Source organism: Mesoplodon bidens (genome assembly GCF_964165515.1).
Source record: "Mesoplodon bidens genome assembly, chromosome: 1".
Classification (NCBI taxonomy): domain Eukaryota; kingdom Metazoa; phylum Chordata; class Mammalia; order Artiodactyla; family Ziphiidae; genus Mesoplodon; species Mesoplodon bidens.
This window is the reverse complement of record NC_138176.1, coordinates 148988135-149007949: the sequence shown is the minus strand read 5'-3', so window position 1 is coordinate 149007949 and position 19815 is coordinate 148988135. Positions and strand designations below refer to the sequence as shown.

The window sequence follows — 19815 nt, the reverse complement described above, 5'->3', positions numbered from 1 at the left end:
TTGCTAAAAAGACAAGGTCCGTGCCCTCACAGAGTTTTGATTTCAGTGACATAGAGAGGTAAAGAGTCAATTACAAGAAAGAATAAAAAGAGGATGGGCTTCCCTGGTGGCGCAGTGGTTGAGAGTCCGCCTGCCGATGCAGGGGACACGGGTTCGTGCCCCTATCCCGGAAGATCCCACATGCCGCGGAGCGGCTGGGCCCGCGAGCCATGGCCGCGGAGCCTGTGTGTCCGGAGCCTGTGCTCCGCAACGGGAGAGGCCACAGCAGTGAGAGGCCCGCGTACAGCAAAAAAAAGAGGTGAAGCCTGGGTGCTATCAGGGTACCGAGAAGGAGCACCTCCACTCGTCCAAAGGTGGGGTGAGGGATGGTAGTAAGAAAAGATAAATTTCATTGAAGATGTCATTTAAATCAATATTTAAAGGATGAATAGAATTTAGGGAAATAAGTGTGGAGGTCAGGAGAGGGGGAGAAAGCCAAGGAGGCTAGTCCATCTAGAAAAATGAGTGTGTGCAAAGGGCCAGAGGTGGGGACAGAGAGCTGGGGGAAAGCAAAGGAAAGAAGCTCATTGTTGCTGGAGAAAAGAGTGGGAGGGGAGCACAGGTAGACATGAGTTTATAATGACAGGTGAAGGCCAGGTCAACATGGGGGCTAAACTCTTGGACTTTATCCGGAGAGAAGCCATTGAAGGTTTGACATGTTTAGGTTTGCATTTTAGAAAAAGGCATTCTTAATCCTTTGCTCCAATCCCTTACCCACACTTCAGCCACACTGCAAACAGGATGACCAACAAGACACTGTGGCAATAGGCTGGGCCAGGGTGGTGGCCAAGGAGTGGGTGTTGATTGAGGAGGTCAGGGATTCAGTGAACCACAGGGCTGTGACCAGCGACGGAGGGGGGCGGGTAGTTAAGGATGACTTCAGGCAGTTCTGGTTGGGGCACCTGGAGGGATGGTGGTGTCCTTCACTGGATGGATTCCTTTTTGGACAAGTTATGTTGAGCTGCCTCCCACAGGGCACTGAACACAGTTGTGTTCATTAATTAATCTTTTTTATGACTTCTCTCCTCCCTCCCGCATCTTTCATATCAAAGCCCCTCCCTATCAGATAGACCTACTTCAATCTTCTCTTCAAGTTTTCATTACTCTGTGTCCCCCGAGTGAAGCCTGTAGTTTTTGAGACCCCACTATGAGCCAGGCACGGAAATGCAAAACAATTTCACCAGTCATCACTAATATGTTGTTATTTTTTCTCAGCTAATACAAATCTAAGTCGTCTAATCAGACATTTAACGGTGTCAGTGATCAATGGGTTGCAATTAGTAATTGACCCGAATCCAACATTTTTCCTTGCATTTGTCTTTATTCACTAAAACAAACAAACACAAACCTCATCCCTTTACATTTTAAAGATTAATCTTATGGGACAGTATGATGGCACATAAACCGGTGTCCATTCTGGGTGTTTTCCACGTGGTCTTTCATGTATATGCATTTTTTTTTTACAACAAGCAATTTCACTATTTGAGGTTTCCCGGTACTAATTTTATAATACTGTGTAGTTACATGCCGGGGCTCCGAATATACTCTATCTCTACGTTTTAAGTAGTACCATGCCTGGATGAAGCATCAAAGAGAGAATAGTGAACTTAAAGGGATTTTAAAACATCTTGAAACAATAACAAGCCATAGACTGCAGCTGGGGCATTTTAAAACAGTACACAGGACTAAAACAATTGAACCAATTTGTCCTTTGTTCTCTTTATTGCATTCTTTATTACATTAGTACTGCTGAAAAAGAAACTCGAAAAGCATTAAACTTGGGTACCAAGCTCTCCAAAGTCCTCCCAGGGGCCTGGCTGGGACAGAGAGCGAGTTTCCGCCTCCCGGCTCCTGTGAAGTCCCCCGAGGACTCTCGCGCTCGGTCCCAGGGAGGCGACACGAAAGGAAAGGTCGCCGCTCCGAGCCCTCAACTCGCCCCGAGTTCTCCCTCTGGGCGGGAGGATCTGGACCGAACTTTGCCAAGTTTTCCGACAGGCCTGGCTGAGCAAATGCCGCTGCGCCCGTCGCCGTTACGCTCCAGCGGCAGGCCCGGCCGTGGGAAGTTTGTTCGAGGGTCTCCCGGCCTTCAAAGAAAAGTCCCGGGAGGCGGGGGCACCACCCTGCCGGGCCGCACCCCCGTGGAGCGGGCGACAAGGGGGCCCCGGCGCCCCCGGGCACAAAGAAAGCGCGCCAGAGGATGGCCAACGACCTTGGAAACTCTGGACCATTTTAGGGTTGAAGTCACCCTAACTGCCCTCCCTTTCCTCGCCGCTCTTTCTCTCCCGAATCCGCCCCCGTCCACCCGCGGCTTCACCAGCGGTGCCTTTTTCTGCTTTTTCTTTAAGGGAGTTGTCTGCGCTGGGCCCAGGAGGGGCCGCGCTGCGCGCGGGGCCCAGCCCTTCCCGCCACGCCCCGGGGCCGCCCTTCCCGCCGGAGCCGGCTGATTGATGGCCCCGACCGTCCCGGGTCCCCCGCCTCGGCTCGCCCGCGAACCCGGCTGTGTGTTTTGGAAGCGGCGCAGCGGGCTGCAGCGCTGTGACGCCCGGAGCGGCCAGCGCCGCCCTTCCTTCCCCCCGGGCTCGGGCGGCGGCGCGGCGGCGGGTCCGGGCCGGGCGGGGCCGCGGGCTCCCGGGCGGAGGGCGGAGTGCGGAGTGCTGCAGGGAGGGGACTCCGGGGCGGGGGCTCCAGGGCGGGGGCGCGGGGCCGGGCGGAGGGCGGAGGCCGCGCCGCGCACGCCCAGCCCCACGGCCGCACCGCGCCTCGCGGGACAGGTTGGGCGGGCGGGGCGGCGCCCGGCTCCGGGGAATAATGAGTGTCTGTCAGGCCGTCCCCGGGTGACTGGGCGGGGCGGGGCGGAGGCGGCGCGGGAGGCGAGGGTGGCGGGGGAAGGGCGCAGGGCGGGGTGCGTGTTTGCGCTAGTGACTCGGCCGACCCCTCCGGCGGCTGCCTCCACCCAAGTGGGTGGGGACCCGCCCAGCCCGGGCGGCCGCGGCGGCTCCCTCTCCCCTCCCTGACCCTCCCACCCCGGGTCCCAGCCTCTACTTACCCCGCCAGCCCTGGGAGGCTCGCAGAGCGAGCGGCGCCGGCGTCATGTGACTGCCCGGAGTTGGTGCCAGGAGCCAGAGGGGAGCCAGGAGCGGAGCCGCGCGGAGCCGGGGCCCGAGCTGAAGCGCAGCGCGAGCGCCCGCCGAGCCGAGCCGAGCCGCGCCCGCCGCACGCGCGCCAGTCCCCGTCCCCTGCGGCCGCCAACGCCAACGCCGCCGGGACTGGAGCGCTGACACCACTGCATCCGCGGGTTTCCAGGCAGCCCGGATCCGGGCCTTTATTTCTCGCCTGCAGCGCTCAGCACCGCGCCTCGAAAAGTAAGTCCCCTCTCCCTCACCTTTCCTTCTCGCCCCGACTCCCGCTGCCCCCCTTTTCGGCTCGTCCGGTTTCCTTTTTTTTTTTTCCCAAGGTGGGGCGCGCAGTGAATGGGTTGGGGTGCAGCGCGGAGGTTGGGGCGCTCCTGGGCTTGGGAAAGTGCAACAGCTCCTGGCAGCCGGGGGTTGGGGTGGAGGAGGAGGCGAGGAGGAGGGGGGCCCCGGGCTCAGCGGTGGAAAGTGTGGGACTGGGGAGAGCCACCGTGCGGATCGGCGGGTGCGGGGAGCGAGGCTGGCGGCGCCCGCCGCGGCCCCAGTTAGGGCGCGGGCGGGGGCTCACCTGTGTGGTCCCCCGACAGCCGCTCGCCCGCCCGCGATTCCCTCCAAAGCCCCAGAAATCTCAGTTCCCTCCGCGTGTGGCAACGTTGTTTGGAGAAAGGTAGCGCAGAGGCCGCGCGCTCCCGCTCCTCCCCCTCCTGGTCCCCCACCCCCCGCGCTCTCCCCCTCCCCCTCCCCGCCCTCCGCCTGCGCCCCCAGCAGCCCCCCTCCTCGGACGGGGCGTGCTGCCGCTCACCCGCCGGCGGAGCAAACTTGGAGCAGCTTCGCGGGCCTTCTGGGAAGAAACTTGGGGCGATTGGGAGTAGAGGCAAACATCCCAGTCTCGGTGCTGGAGCCCACGAGCTGCCAGGGCGTCTGGATTCCCGAGGGCAGGAGAAAGAGCTGGCCGGGTTTGGAGAGTCCTCCTCCGGTGCAAGGAGAACCTGCCGCAGTGTCTGGAGCAAGGATTGCAGTGTGGCTGGAGGCGGAGAACGCCTTAGGCAACTGCCCGCAGTGTTAAGGGACCCGATCCGGGTGGGGACTGAGGGACGGATCCCTGGACCCGCACCCTTGGGACCTACCTTTCCGAGTGGCTTTTTTGGAGATGGCAGACAATACCTGGAATTGTCATAGCTACTTCTTTGCCAGATAAAAGAGAGAACACTCTACGCTGCTTTAAATTTTACAGCAATATACAGTAATACTAGATGAAGAACGTGTGAATGGGACTTTAAGTCAGGTTAAACGGAAATTGGTAATTGCTCACCGTCTTGTATTTCACTAAAATAAACATTTTACACTGAATTTTTTTTTACTGAGAATGTATTTTTCCATTAATGTCATCGAAGACACTTTAAATGTATTTATATTCTCACAAAAATCTAGTATATGGAGAAAAGTATGAAGTAGTATTCTGACTTCATTTACATTTAGTATCTGTGATTATTAAGCAAAATCAAGTGGGGAATAGGGCAGTTGTTCACTATAGGTTATTCCACAGAACAATTTTGTGCTGTCCTTTTTTGAGTGCTTTATGTATGAATTTGAGGAGCATTTTTAAAAGAGAAATCCATCTGGATGATAATCTGCCTAGCCCAAGAGAAGACTTGCTTCTAGGGAAAAAACAATTTGATAACACTAACATCTTCAAAATTTTGTGAGTTAGTAGTATCTTTAAAAGAGTGGATGAGTTTCTTCTGACTTGAAACATGGAGTATGGGAGTTGCCCTTATTCTGTTAACAGAACCTGAAATGGGATGTTTGATTAATTTTATTTACTCCCTAGAGAAACTGATATCTCAATTTCTACAGTCAGTGGGGTTTGCTGCAGAACTGTTAGAAGAAAGCAGCCTAATGTACTGTGGGTGAGGTCAGTGAAGATAGGCTGTAAGGAGCATTCTGTTTGCATGAAGAATGCAAGTATGAAAATCCTAACGTGAGAACAACAAAAGTAACTGCCTAGACCACAGAACCTTGTCAGAGGTAAAACATGACAACATAGCTTTAGAGAGAGCTATTGTTTTTTTCACTGCAAAGTTTCTAAATTAAAACCCAATCTTCTGGTTGCTCTGGACACAGTGATGCCTTTTTTTTCTTCTTTTTTTTTTTTTTTTTACCTGTAGTTATGTCTACACACAGATTCTTAAATCTCTGCTATAATAGAAACCTGAGTTAAAGAGTACTGGCTAACAAAATAAAGAGAAAAATCAGAAAAGGACTGGTGAGTGGATTTTGCTACCTTAAAAATACCTAAAGGAAAAATAGACATTTTAGGATATCTTATACAAATTGATACTCTATTCTGCAGATTGTATAACAATTTTGGATTAAATGAAATATCAGGAACAGAATCACATTCTCAAAAGGTGGATTTTTGTAGACGTGTGTACATGTAGAACAGATGTGCAGCTGTGTGGAAGTATCTTTGTAACTATGAAGTTGAAAAAGACAGTGAAAATTTGGGGTGACTCTAGATGTCCCACACTCTTCATCTTAGAATTTAGTTCTGTGGCTCAGGGACACTTACAGTTGGTCCCACTTCGGTTATGTGGGATGACCCCAGTGTCAACTGAATTCTCAGCAGCTGTGCTGTCTCATTTTCCTCTTGATGCTCTGAGGCTGAACAGTGATCATTACCCTATTACCCTAACCCAGAATTTGATGGTGGCTAGAGACCAGCCATTAGGATGGGGGAGAAAGAGACAAAAGAAATTGGTAGGGAGGCTGGTGTTAATTAGGAAGGTTTCTGCTGCTTGAATATGATAAAATCACATGTTCACTTACGGTGTTTACTGTATGTGGAAGCTCCTATTTGTAAATAGGGCAGGTCCCCTGTATAAAGCTGGTGTTATTTTTCACACCCATAGAACAAACACCTCCACCCCCCTGTTGTTGTCTTAAAAAACTCCAGCTGCTCATGAATATAGGGTCAGGGAGGGCCGGCTAAATGTTTCTCTGTGCTTTCTCTCCAGCACAGCCAGCAGAGCTGTTTCCTGTTCTTTGTTTCAAGGCTGGGGTTTGCGTCATACATTCCAAGTGGCATATGTGTGCTCTTTCCTGTTTCAGGCTGTTTTCTGGTAGATCAGTAGCCCAAACCAGGCCATGGTCCCTGCCCCTAAACTCCCTATCCCCACCCAGGGAGTTATCATGTCTCCACACACTTAGATTGCCTAAGATGCCTGTGTTATGTCATAATGAGAAGTCAGTTAACCTTTTCACATATACCCTTTGCTCCCATGTGTTTATATGGGTGAATAAATACTTTTACCTTTTTTAGTTTATCATTGCCAACTTGTGATTTTAAGAAGTGTGTGTGCGTGTTGGCTAGAAATCTAAAGGAGGTTGTTTTGTTTGTTTGTTTTTCATTCTTGTTTTGAGATAGGCATTTTGCCCTGAAGCTGTCAATTTTGGATGGGGTTACCACCTTACAGTTTAGAAGATCTAGCATGATCTGAAGGATGTGGCTCACCCTTGCATTTAACACAGGACACTCAAGGCACAGGAGGCTTCATGGGTTGGAGAACTCAAGCAGTCTTGGCAGCTTGGACTGACTTGGAAGTCTTGCTTATGTTTTAAGGGAGAAATCTTCTATTGAAGCAAAACATAAGATGTATTGAGAGTACTACAGGATTATTTCTTTTTAAGGCAAAGATTTTACTGTATGCTACATCTGATTTCCAAACTGTTCTAAGAATAAAAAGCTCAAAGAAAAGGAGAACTGGAATAAGTTCATTTAATGATAGTTTGGAAATTTTTAACCTTATATTTTGAAGACAGAAGGAGAATGCTCTTGTTTTTATTGTTTTACAGTAACAACTTTCTCATAATCCCCTCCCCCCCCCTTTTTGGTATATTCTGTCAGTTGTGAGTTTGCAAATTTCTGGGTTAACCATTTAAAACCTACTTTAACAAACTATTTTTCTCTTGGTTCTCCAGAAATGAAATTTTAAAAGCAAGGTTGGAAAAGAAAACTTTTGACAAGTTTCCCCCTTAAATGTCTTATTTGGGGATTTTCTCTAAAATCTAAAGGAATTATCTGCAGTGTTCTCTAATGGAATTAATGGAAAGAGTTGCTGAGGAAGCACATCAGGCCCTACCTATTCTTCCCCAAATCGGTAATAATAATAATCATGCTTTGGCTTTAACATCTCTTCCCATCACGCTTTTCTTTGATAGATAAAAGGGAAATGCACAATATGCTATTAAAGTTACTAGGGTCAAATAGTAGGATATTGACAACCTTCCAAGAAAAAAGATGGGAGTTTGGAAAGTTTCAATAAGATTTTTCCTTCTTTGGAGGAAGCAAACTTGAAATACTAAGCTGCTTGTAGGACAAGAGGCCTTTAAACTAAATTCATAAGTAACCCAAATTGAAGTAAGTTTTTTGGTTTTAGTTCCAAAGTTGTGAACAAAATTCAACTAGATTTGGTAGACTGAGTCTTTATTTGGCTTACCCCAAATCATTCTTTCCTCCCTATTTGTTGGGAGAGGGAGGTGGTTAATAGAGATGCTTAGGATCTAATATATTCTGTCAGGAAAAATTCTGCAAGCTTTTAAATGTAAGCTAAACGGTTGGGAAAAATTGTACCAGTCTGATAGTTATTATAATTACCAAAAAAGTGAGGGCAGTGAACACAATAGTTTCATCTCTAAACCATGTAAATCATTTATCTCCATCGCCCCCCCTTTTTAGATACTTGCCTTCTTAATTTGTCCAAATCAACATTTCTGCTATAAAATGAACAGGTTTCTTAAGTGGTTCTTACCCTCTGTTTTCACACCCAGTTATGTTTTAAGAAAAATAAATACAGGCAACCTCATCCTTTAAGTATCAGGAATTATATTATTCTGGAAATTGGGTTTCTTTTTGAAGTGCTTCAGTTATCATTGGTTATAGCTTAAAAAAAATCCTAGAGACATAAAACAATTGATATCTGGTTTGCTAATATGTAGTATTCCAGCCAAAACTCCTGATGGAGTGAGTTGGAAGGGAAGAATTATGATAGCTTTTAGCATTCTCATTTTCAAGCCTGATCTGTCCCTTTCTTAGACCCCGTTTCTCATCTGAAGCAGTAATGCCAGAGCTCGAGACAGGAAACCAGACAGCAGTCTGCCCTGATAAGAGAGGGCATTGTCTAAGGAAGGTAGCCCTGCTTTCCCCCCCTCAATTCTCCTTCCTTGAAATTTAGTAGTAATAAGAGACACAATGCTATAGACACAGTTTCTGAACCAGAACTAGGACTGTTTTTTCCCACAGCAAATATATGTATGTATATACATATAAACACATACACACACATACATATATATATATATACACACACACAACAACACATATATGTGTGTCTGTGTATATCCTTTTAACTGGCTCTGTGCTCTTTCTGGAATGTCACCATAGTTAATGGCACATTAGAAAAAATTATCAGTATATTTTGTATCTATGGGTCAGAGTATTTAATAGTAAGTTTCTTTCTCTAGCAAAGCAGGTTCCTAGAGCTATTGGAAACTCATTCCTTTGTGTTGGCAGGCCGAATACATTATCACTTCCCCCATCTCATTATTAAGGGGAGCTGGAGACTGAATGTAGTAAGCTAAGTGGCCCTTCAGCCCATGCATTCCGTGTAACCCTGGGTCTAGCTCTTACCCTCTTCCCGGAAGGGGGTGCCTCCTGAGACAGCCCCCTTCCAAGAGGACGCTGAAGGAGCCCAGCTTAACCTGGGACATGCTTAAGATGGTTGCCAATCTCTAGAAGGCCTGGGGCTCTCCAGGGATGGCCTGGAGCTAGTCTCAACCCAGATCAGTGGAGTTTGGTCAAATTGAGACAGAAGAGGTTCTGCAGACACTGAGGTCAGCGCCTTCTACCCTGGAGAGCGACCTGTGATCCATGTGGGGTTTTTCTCCTTTGTCCCATATGCTCTTCATTCTAACTACTGTTCTCTGAGTCTAATCACTGAAATCCACTCTTCTGTTTGTTCTTGCACTTTACACCCTGGTACCTTCCAAAGCTTTGCACCCCCCAAACTGCTAACATTAGGAAGTTCAAGTTCCTGTTCCACTTAGTTCTCCAGACAAGGGTGTTTTGTCTCCCAAGCCTCCTGAGTAAAGTTTTCACATTTACTTTGCGTTTCAGGTTTTAGAAGATGATTTTAAGGCTAGCTGCACTGGCCCCTGGGCAAATTTTCCTTGTGTGACCCCTGGTGTACAGTCACTCTGAGGTCCTTGCCCTTCATTTTATCCTAGCATGTAAGAAGGGTAGTTTGACATCCATTCATGTATTCATCTCACAAGTATTTATTGAGCACCTACTCATTAGAGCTAATCTAAGATTGCAGTCACTTTTCTCAGTTATGCCACAAGATGGAGTAGGTCCAGAGTGATCTAACCTGAAGAGTCACTTGGAAATCGTAATTGTCCGCTGGAGCCTCCCCATGGCACTGCCTTCCATGGGCCAGTGTGGCACACACGCCCCACGCCCCTGGCCCCAGGGGAGTGCCCCAACTATAAGATGATTCTACTTCAGAGTGAGTCCCAGGGCACAGAGTGGAGCAGAACAGAAAGAGCCGTGGGTCTGCAGCGGACACACTTGGCTTCTTGGCTGCAGCTCCAGCCAGCTCTGTGAATTTGGGCGAGTCTTTTCACCTCTGTTCCTCCATTTCCTCATTTCTAAAATGGGGACGAGGACCTGACCCTTCCACCTTTGTACAGTTATTATGAGGATTTCCGTATTTACTTGGGTGAAGCTGCCAGTTTTTTCTGAACAGTTATGGATGCACTGGCTAGGAAGAATAATCGGCTAATTTGGGGCCTTCAGAATGTGTCTTTTGATGTTGCGTCCGGGCATGCACTGAGACAGGGGAGGCATCAGGGACCAGTGGGAAGGAGTTGAAGTCACCACTGCTGTAAGTACACTACCCCTGGTTCCAGATCCCCGAATGACAGACCTGTCTGCAGAACTCTCCATCCCACTCTTGATGTGTGTTGTCCCCTGCCAGGGAGACAACAGGGTGGAGTGCCAGGTCCACCACCAGCCTTGAAGTCTGACTACTTGGGGTTCGAATCCCAGCTCTACCACTTTACCAGCTGTGTGATCTTGGGCAGATTAATTTACCTCTCTGTTTCGGTGTTATCAGTAAAATGGGAAGGTAGTACCTCCCCACCTCATAGGAATGAAATGACACAGTCCATGTAAAGAACAGCACCCAGTGAGTGCCAGTAGGAAACCTGTGACATCACTGAGCCCCTGCCTTTCCTTGGTCAATAGAAGAGGCTTAAAACAAAACAAACCTAGTGTTTGTTACACACACACACACACACACACACCTTGAAGTCGCCTCTTTGTCTTCTCTCTTGCTGTCATTTTTTTTCCCCCTATCTTAGGTTTTAAAACAGAGTAGAGACCTTGACACTAGACTTGTTTAGAAGATCTCTGGGTGGGTAATAAAAAAAAATAATTTAAAAAAAAGGATGATGCTGATAAGGTCTCTGGAGGACCCGGAGCAGGCAAGGTTAAAGTTAGGAGCATACCTTTTTTTTGAGGAAGTTTGGTTTAATAGGTTTCCTTTAGGTTAGGTCCCCTTACTCCTATTACTTATTTAAGGGAGGGTTTTTTTGTTTGTTTGTTTTATTTAAGGGAGATTTCAAGTGCATTTGAAGGGAAAGGGAAGTGACTGTGGGACTCCTCATACCGGCTCAGTGCTTTTATATTCACTCCTTTGGGCCTGGCAAAAAACTTAGTGGATGTTCCTGATCTCCTCTGGGGAGCAGGGAGGGAGCGCCTCTAAGGAGGTGTAAAGCACTCCTGTCCTCAGGTGCCGCCAGTCCGGGTGGTGGTCCTGGGCAGACCATTTGTAAAGCAGAAAGGCCCAGCCTATCTAGGTAAGAAGAGGTGGCCTCAGATTGGTCAGGGAGCAATCAGCTGGCTGCGCCGAGCAGCGAGGGCCTTGAGCTGGTCTTTGAAGAATTAGGAGGATTTAGATAAGCCGGAAGGGGACGGGCATTCCACCCTGGTTGCCCAGCGTCAGGGCCGAAAATGAACAAAGGCGGAGTGGGGAGGCGGGGGACAGGGCAGCCAGCGTGGAGGGCGCCTGGTGGAGCTGGGGCAGCTGGTAGGAGAGGGGACGCCGAGCATGGTGCTTGAACTGACTCTGCAAGCCCTGGGGGTCCCGTCGGAGGAAGGTTTGGGAGCTTGGGAAAGACCAGCTGAGAAGAGGGCTTTGAGAAATGTAGGTGGCAGCGGCGTCAGGATGGATTCTCCATCCTGGGATAGACTAGTGGAGGTGAGACCCCAGTAGCACACTCTTGAGGTACTGAGGGCCTGGCCCCCTGGTGGCAGCAGTAGGTGTGCAGAGGAAAGTCGGGGAGGAAGGCTTAAAAGAGGACCTCTAGGTTTCCATGGTGAGTGACGAGAAGATAAGGCAAATGGGGGAGGGGAGCAAGGAGGAGGAGGGTTTCCATCTGGGACGGGTTGAATTCTCTTACATAGCACTGGTGCAAAACGCTTTTTTGTTTGTTTACTTTTGAAGGAAGAGGGCAGTATTAGCTCAGTTCCACATCCAGAGGTTCTGTGGCTCTGAAATAAACGCTTAATGGAGCATCCTCGGGAGCTGGGGGAAATACCACCACTTCTTTCTGGTTATTTGCAAGGTTCCAGCCATCTCTGCTCAGGCTGGAATTTCCAGGAACTGTCAGCTGACCTGAGCCAATTGGTCCCTCCCAGGGCCACCCACCCCACCCCGGCAGGGCGGGGCCCCATGGGTGGAGGCCCTTTAGGGTGGAGTTGGGTGGGTCTCCAGCGATAGGGCACCCAGCGGAGAGGCAGACAGCGGCAGTGGCCTCACGCAGCCCTTCTGGGTCTGATTATATAACACTTCACAGAAGAAAACTGAGGGCTGAGGCAGATCTTGTAAGACGTGTACACAGCAGGAGTACACATTAGAGGTGCTTTTCAATTGAGTTGAGGTTGCTCGCCCTTAAAACTAAATTACAAAATTGTGCGAGAGCGTGAAGGACGAAACTGAGTCTGTAACCTCAGTAGGGAAAATGATGAGTGTTCGCTAAAATTTCTCTAAGAAAGATGTTGTAGGCCACTAACTAGGTGGCATTGAACTTGAGCGTTTACTAAAGGGTATGGGCTTGGGTCTCCCCTCCCCCACCCCTGCTCTGCTGGGCTCCAGCTGGAAATGTGTAGGGAGGTTGCTTGGTTGTTACCTTTGCACCTGTCCTTATTTACATGCAAAGGCAATTGCTTCACTTGGTCTTTCCGAAGTACAGGGTGTGGGCAGAATCTTATCTGAAGCCATGTCCTGTTTGGACAAGTCAGACTGCCTTGGCAACTCTCCATAGGGTGGAGCAGATGGGCGGATGCAGGAAAGTAAAGTTGGGTGGCTTGTTAGCCGAGAGGGGAGAGGGCGGATTGTTTGCTCATGGGTCATTACAGTTAATCTGAAACTAAGTAATTAACTCCTTCCCCATTTACAAAACATTTTCATGTAAAATAACGAATTGATGAAGGGCAAAGATTCAGAAGTGTTCCATGGAGTTTTTCCTTTCGCACCAGCAATAGAAGACTGAGCTAGGAGACAGATCACCGAGTGACATGAAAACGAGACGCCTTTCCAGGTAGGTGCCAGCATTTGGCTGTCCTGAAAGGAGGCTCTGACTTAGAAATGCCTGCTTACATCTGTTGTGTGGCCTCTTGTATTTCTGGCCGGAGCAGCTGCCTTTAAATATTCAACTCCTGGGAGCTCTTGGAAGAGTTTGGGTACAAAAGTAAAGAAAGAAAATTTCTTTGGAAAGGAAGTTTAGCTACAGGGACGTTGCCTGCCTGCCCTGGTCCTCCTCCTGACCAAGAATTACACACACACACATTTTTTGTTTGTTTGTTTTAACTCTTTTCTTAATTTTTTTCCCTGAAGTTCCTTTGGGGAGTAAGGGGTGAGGGAAGGCAACATGCTTCCCTTCTTTAACATCCAAACACTTGGGAGAATTGAAAGGGGCGCTTACAGACGGTGTGTTGGTTTGACCATCCTGTTTTTCTCCTTACACCTGGGTGAGGTCGGCTCGGAAACAGATTAGCTTTGAGAGAGGCAGGTAATCTTGAGCCTTAGGGTCAGGCTGCGCTGGGGGAGGAGAATACAGGGACCCTCTGAGTGCATTAAACAGGAGATGAGAAGGGACAATGTCAGAAGCAAATCCTGATATATCACCAAGAAATTGACTTGAGATGCACACATTCCCCCTCCAGACCCCCCTCTGTCCCCCGCCTCACACCTCTCTCTCTGTGTGTCATGCTTCTAAGGAAGGGGCAGTTATTTATAAGGTTGTTTCTGTAATAAAATGAGCTGTAGCTTCAAGACAAGCTACTTTCAAAGGAGGCTGGCAACATAACCTCCTCTTACATTAAGGCCTGTCTGTATTTCTAAGCTCTGCGGCTTATTTGTACCCTCATAAAGCAATTGTCGAGTAGGCCCCTTGGAGGGCTGAAAAGGAGATGAAACTATATTGCTTGTGAAACTTCATGTAAGTGATTCACCAAAGCTTTTTAAGACATAAACATGTGGTTGTGCATTTTGGCAAAATTCTGAGCCTTCTTTTGACATCTGAAAAGTCAGAAGTATAAGTAGAGAGAGTGTGATGGGAAATCTGTTTCTTCCTTTTGGAGGAAAATTCAGTTGTATTGGCCCTTCCCAGCAAAATAACACGGTTGGGGGAAGATGACATTTGTTCCAGTGATGGAAGATTATTTTGGCAATGGTGATGTTCCTATATTTTTGCTTTTAAGGCACCTTGATAACTTAGAAGCTTTTTTAAACCAGTTTTGCCACTTTTTTCCCCCTTGTAAATGCAGTTGTATTATCCTGGTATTGCTAGCTTAGAATGTATGTTTCCTAAGCTAGTTAAACACAACTAAGATGTAAATGTGTTAATGTTTGGGAAATAGTTGTAAGAAAAAACAGAACCATCTTGGGGGGCCTTCTCACCTCTGTGATAAGAATTCCTGAGCCTAGTTAAAACCCCACTACGTTTAAAGACCTTGATGTTGGCAAACTCAATTTACCGCCTCTGTCCTAGTCTTTATACTTGTTTTAGTGCGCCACCTAATGGTTCTACTTGGGACTGCTGTCAGCGTTGTGTAGTAATAGTTCTACAGCATTTGTAGTTTACTCAGCATTCTTTTAACATGATGGTAATAGCCCCAGAGCACTGAGTCGCCCACGCGTTAACAAAAGCCACTAAGTTTAGGAACCCCAGTTCTTCCAGTGCGTGAGTTACTTCCCAGTTATATGGAAGGCCCTTTGGAGACACCGCGGTCACTCTTTTCTGATTCTAGATCAGAACCCAAAGACAAGGTCAATGCTCATGGCAAAAAGTGGTCTGTTCAGAGACAGAAACAGTAGGTACAGAGTCTAGACGTTTTCTGCAATAAATAAACAAAAGCCTGATTTGTGTTAATGTATTTGATTCCCTTTCTAAATTTGGTTTCTTTCTAGCTTAGCTTCCGTCTTATTTTTATTAAAAGTTTTAATTATAGAATTAATAAATTTAAAAACGGGCACACAGGTGTGTATAAAGCTGCTGCCCCACCCCTCCCAAGAAGCTCTTGTTAAGTAAGGGTTAGGGTGTGTCTTTTTCTTTTCTTTTTTTTTCACCACATGACCTCCTCATTCCATATCGTGTGACTATCACTGAAAGTATAATCAGTCATTTTAGAAGCTACCAAATGGAGAGCAAAGTGCTGTTAAGCATGTGAGTGGACAGTGAGTTTGGTTCTGTTCATAGTGATATTTGAATTTTGCACAGACTTTTTATTGTCCGGTGATGCATTATTTAGTTAGGAGTTTCAAAATGAGGTATTCTCAATTGTATCTTGCTTCTTCATTTATTAATTCTAATACTTGTGTATGAGAAATATCCCTTCATCAGTGATTGAGTTACTCTTTGAGGTACAGTTCTGAACAAATAAACATACCTTTACAATTTTTTTAATAAAAATGAATCAGGTTTTGTTAGAAGGGATGCTTTACGTTAGACGATTTTTTTCTCATAAGTCTTTCAAAGCACTAATTTCCCTAAATTTAGATAAAACACAAAAATTAAAGAATGAAAGTACTTTAAATAATGTCTTAAAATGACCCAAGCTATAGCAGGTTAATGTGTAATTCATTTCTAAATGGGTTCAGTACTTATTGCTATAGGCATTTGAAAAAGTTATTGAAGGCTTTATGAGCTAAATGATGGTGTTAAAATTTGAACCAAAATGAGCTACAGAGCCCATCATCTTAATTCCACTGTGCTGCTCCTGCTTGTAGGAAAGGAGTCCAGGTAAGGCAAGGTGTGGAGATGCTAGGAAGCTATTGCGATGGTACAGCAGTCAAGTGACAAGGCCCTATGTGAGATCTCATACAGGATGTAGGCAGCTATTACCTTTGAAACTGAATTTAGTCTGAGTTTTTTAAGGGTGGAGGGGATTGACCTCTAAGGCTAGGTGTATGTTAGCAAAGAGACAAGTACCTGGCATTTCCGAAATCGGAACCAACAAATTTAGTGCTGTTTGTACAGTATATAGATCCAAAAATTGTGTGCATATTCAGTGATATAAACGACTTAAGAGGGCAAAAAGAGTTTTTTGGTTTTGTTTTAATCTCATTTGATTTTTTCCAAAACCTTGAAGGTAAGTGTTTTAGGAAGTAGGCAAAGGAGGTGTCCTCTGCATTTTACATGTGAAAAAGGGTCTCCCTCCTCCTCTCCCTCATGTCAGGGGTCAGGTGCAGATCTCCTGCTTGAGTCTACAGATCAGGACTCTTTCCTTACACTCCTGAGAATGTGAGTACTTTTGTTTAGAAGGATTTGCAGCAAGATACTGTCTAGTGGAGTGGATGAATCTGTAAGAGTAAATTAAATTTAAAAGGCTTGGGGGAGGATGACCAGCTGTGGGTCGAGGCTGCTGAATTATCTGACCTCATTGATATAAGGGGGCTATCTCACGTCTTTTGTTTACGGTCCGCTGTAGGGCCCTGGACAGCAATTCTTAGAACCATATCCATCTGTACAGCTGCTAGCCTGGGAACTGGTTAATAATAGATCCAAAGACACAAAAGGGGTTTTCATCCTTCATTATGAAATCATCCATTTTTCACTGGCTGTGAGGTTTGTTCTTGCTGGGATACAGAAGAGGGTGGTAGCACCATTGATTTGAGCAGCCTGGTATCAAATTGTGTTCACAGATTATAATACGTCCTGTGATGTAGGAAAATATAATTTTGAAGTCAGGGCCTTATGTTGAGTTAATGATGATATTCACGTGTTGTCACAAGACCCAGGACAGTCTTTCTTCAGCAAAGCAGTGAAGCACAAGAACTACACAGTATTACTTTTATAATTGTGTGTGATGATATCTTAGTTTAACCCATAGAGCATGGACACCACTGGCTACAGAATCGCTATCATGGAGGTGGGGATGGGATGTTTAAATACTGAAATACAGGAAGTAGTCTAAACCAGGGATTTCTATACCTTTTTCTGGTAGAACTCAATCTAGAACTTGTTTACGTTCCCACCCAAACCAAAGTAATACATAAAAACCTCACTTCTAACCAAATTTGCATAGGAGGTGCCTGAAGAAAGTTGTTGATGATCTGGGTAGTATGTGGGCGGTGATCCTATAATGTATGAAATGCAGTTAAATGTTCAGCAGACCGAATATTTTGTCTTCTGAGGAAGCGATTATTTAATGTATTTTAGTGCCAGAAGTGGACAGTGTAGAACACAGGAGGAAAGGGATAACACAAGCATAACAAAAGAAGAAGAGAAAGATCCAACAGAATCAAGATGGACATTTTCTTTACATTAGGCTAAAGATTGTCTTATTTCCTTATGAGGAGAAATTGGAGTAAATACAAGGTAATAGTCTTCATATAAAAAAAGTACTTAGAGGGCTTCCCTGGTGGCGCAGTGGTTGAGAGTCCGCCTGCCGATGCAGGGGACACGGGTTCGTGCCCCGGTCCGGGAGGATCCCACATGCCGCGGAGCGGCTGGGCCCGTGAGCCATGGCCGCTGAGCCTGCGAGTCCGGAGCCTGTGCTCCGCAGCGGGAGGCCACAGCGGTGGGAGGCCCGCCTACCGCAAAAAAAAAAGTACTTAGAAAACCACAAGCAGGGACCGGGAACTCAGGACCTGAATTTAGGCATTTCTCAAAAGAAGAAATGTAGGGAATTCCCTGGTGGTCCCGTGGTTAGGACTCTGTGCTTCCACCGCAGGGGGTGCCAGTTCGATCCCTGGTCAGGGAACTAAGATCCTGTGTGCCGTGCAGCATGCCCCCCCCAAAAAAAAAATCAACTTGTAAAAGAAGAAATGTAAATGGTAAATAAAAATGAAAAAGACTCAGCTTCAATAATTAAATCAATAGAGACTAAAAATCGTTTGTCATTTTGATGTTAACAAATTAGCAAAGTTTTAATTTTTATAGAGTATCTTTGCTGGATGATACAGCAAATGCTTTGGTAAAAGTACATGCTTCTCACTCTAGAATTCCCCTTCATAAAATTTATCCTAAAAATTAAGGATGCGCAGGAGGATGTAAGTATAAAAGTGCTCATTGCTATCTGTAATGGTGAAAATTTAGAAGCAACTCAAGTGCCCAACAAGAGGAATTTTTAAAAATCTGATTGGGGACTTCCCTGGCAGTCCAGTGGTTAAGACTGTGCTTCCTCTACAGGGGGCCTGGGTTTCATCCCTGGTCGGGGAACTAAGATCCCGCAAGCCGCAAATATCTGATCGGTTCACACAGTGGCACACTGAACTTGATGGTATGGAACCGCACTTACTGAAAAACATTTTCCCAGTAAACTGTTAGGTGAAATTATGGGTACTATGTAGTATGCATATTACAATCCACTTAAAAAGAGAGTTTGGAGGGATAAAGACAAAGATATTCATGATGGTTGGTTCTAAGTTGTCTTTTTGCCTGCCTTGTTTTTTCCTGATTTTTCTGTAACAAAAGGGGGAAAGGAAAGGTGTTTAACATTCATATATAATGTTAACTTCTATTGAGCTGCACAGTAATCTTTTTTTTTTTTTTTACTTTCTCTGAACCCTTAGTTCTAATTAATTTATTTATTTTGGCTGTGTTGCATCTTCGTTTCTGTGCAAGGGCTTTTTCTAGTTGTGGCAAGCGGGGGCCACTCTTCATCGCGGTGCGCGGGCCTCTCACTATCGCGGCCTCTCTTGTTGCGGAGCACAGGCTCCAGACGCGCAGGCTCAAGAGTTGTGGCTCACGGGCCTAGTTGCTCTGCGGCATGTGGGATCCTCCCAGACCAGGGCTCGAACCCGTGTCCCCTGCATCAGCAGGCAGATTCTCAACCACTGCGCCACCAGGGAAGCCCTGCACAGTAATCTTGAACAAGCGTGGCTGCTCAGAAGAGGCTGTACCTATTGTTCCAGAAACATCAGGGTTTATGTATTTGAGTTAGAAATGCCCGTTGGCTCTCACCCGGTTATGACCATGGAGTCTGGTTTTAATTACATAAAATGGCATCTTTCATAGATAAGGGAAACAAATTCCAACCATTCCGGGGGCAGGGGAGGGGAAGGAGCAGAGAGGGGGGAGGGGTGGGGAATATTATATATATATTTCTTTTACTGATTTATATTGAAAGTAACCTTGGGATTTAGAGAGACACTTTGTTTTGTTTTCTAGGCCAAACACCAGAGCACCCTAGAAAGCATAATTAAAAGAATGCTCATGTTTGACCCAGTCCCTGTCAAGCAAGAGGCCATGGATCCTGTCTCAGTGGTAAGTTTTCCAAAACCGAACACCTCTTCTTACTTATTCCAAGTGGTAATAACTCTACTGTGTGTTGTGTTATTCCTTAAAGCCACTCGTTACTTGACAAGCATTTGATAGGCAAACTTTTCTGAAAGCCCCTGGTAGTAAGTGAGGTAAATACCCTCCTAGCAACTGTGCCCCATTTAATAACTGGGATCCATGTTTCCTTAAGCCCTGTGCCCCAAAGCCCCACCTGCCCCCAAGATGTGATCAGCGCAGAACTTGGGCCACAGGAGCATCTGCTCACAATAGAAGTAGTTTTACGAAACCCCCTCAGTTACCAGTTTTTTAGTTTGAGTTCTCAGGATTATTGGTTTTGGCAAAAATAAGTTTAGCCAGATTAATTTTTTAAAATTAACGTGTATTTAGGGACATTCAAAAAACACTGGTATGCAATGTTTATCATGATTAGGAAGCAGTTTCCAAATGTACCTACAAGAAATCTGCATCAAGAACGAGTTTACCCATAGTTCAAAAAGGGTCATGTACCGCAGTGTTCATTGCAGCTCTGTTTACAATAGCCAGGACATGGAAGCAACCTAAATGTCCATCGACAGATGAATGGATAAAGAAGATGTGGCACATATATACACAACGGAATATTACTCAGCCATAAAAAGAAACGAAATTGAGTTATTTGTAGTGAGGTGGGTGGACCTAGAGTCTGTCATACAGAGTGAAGTAAGTCAGAAAGAGAAAAACAAATACCGTATGCTAACACATATATGGAATCTAAAAAAAAATGGTTCTGAAGAACCTAGGGACAGGACAGGAATAA

The 19815-nt window shown here is 46.3% G+C and overlaps 1 protein-coding gene across 3 annotated transcripts in view; it reads left to right on the top strand.

The window, feature by feature from the left end:
• Window positions 1-3041: 3041 nt before the first annotated feature.
• Window positions 3042-19815, top strand: part of KLF3 (KLF transcription factor 3) — a 36831-nt gene continuing 20057 nt past the window's right edge. Inside the window, exons 1-3 of one of the 3 annotated variants that reach the window (XM_081229854.1) lie at window positions 3042-3401; window positions 12772-12833; window positions 18909-19004. In XM_081229854.1, coding sequence (XP_081085980.1) covers window positions 18948-19004 — 57 coding nt within the window. In that variant the 5' untranslated portion in view covers window positions 3042-3401; window positions 12772-12833; window positions 18909-18947. Of the gene's footprint in view, window positions 3402-12771; window positions 12834-17930; window positions 18019-18908; window positions 19005-19815 lie in introns of those variants that run through there. The other 2 variants (XM_081229853.1, XM_081229852.1) reach the window with 2 other exon arrangements.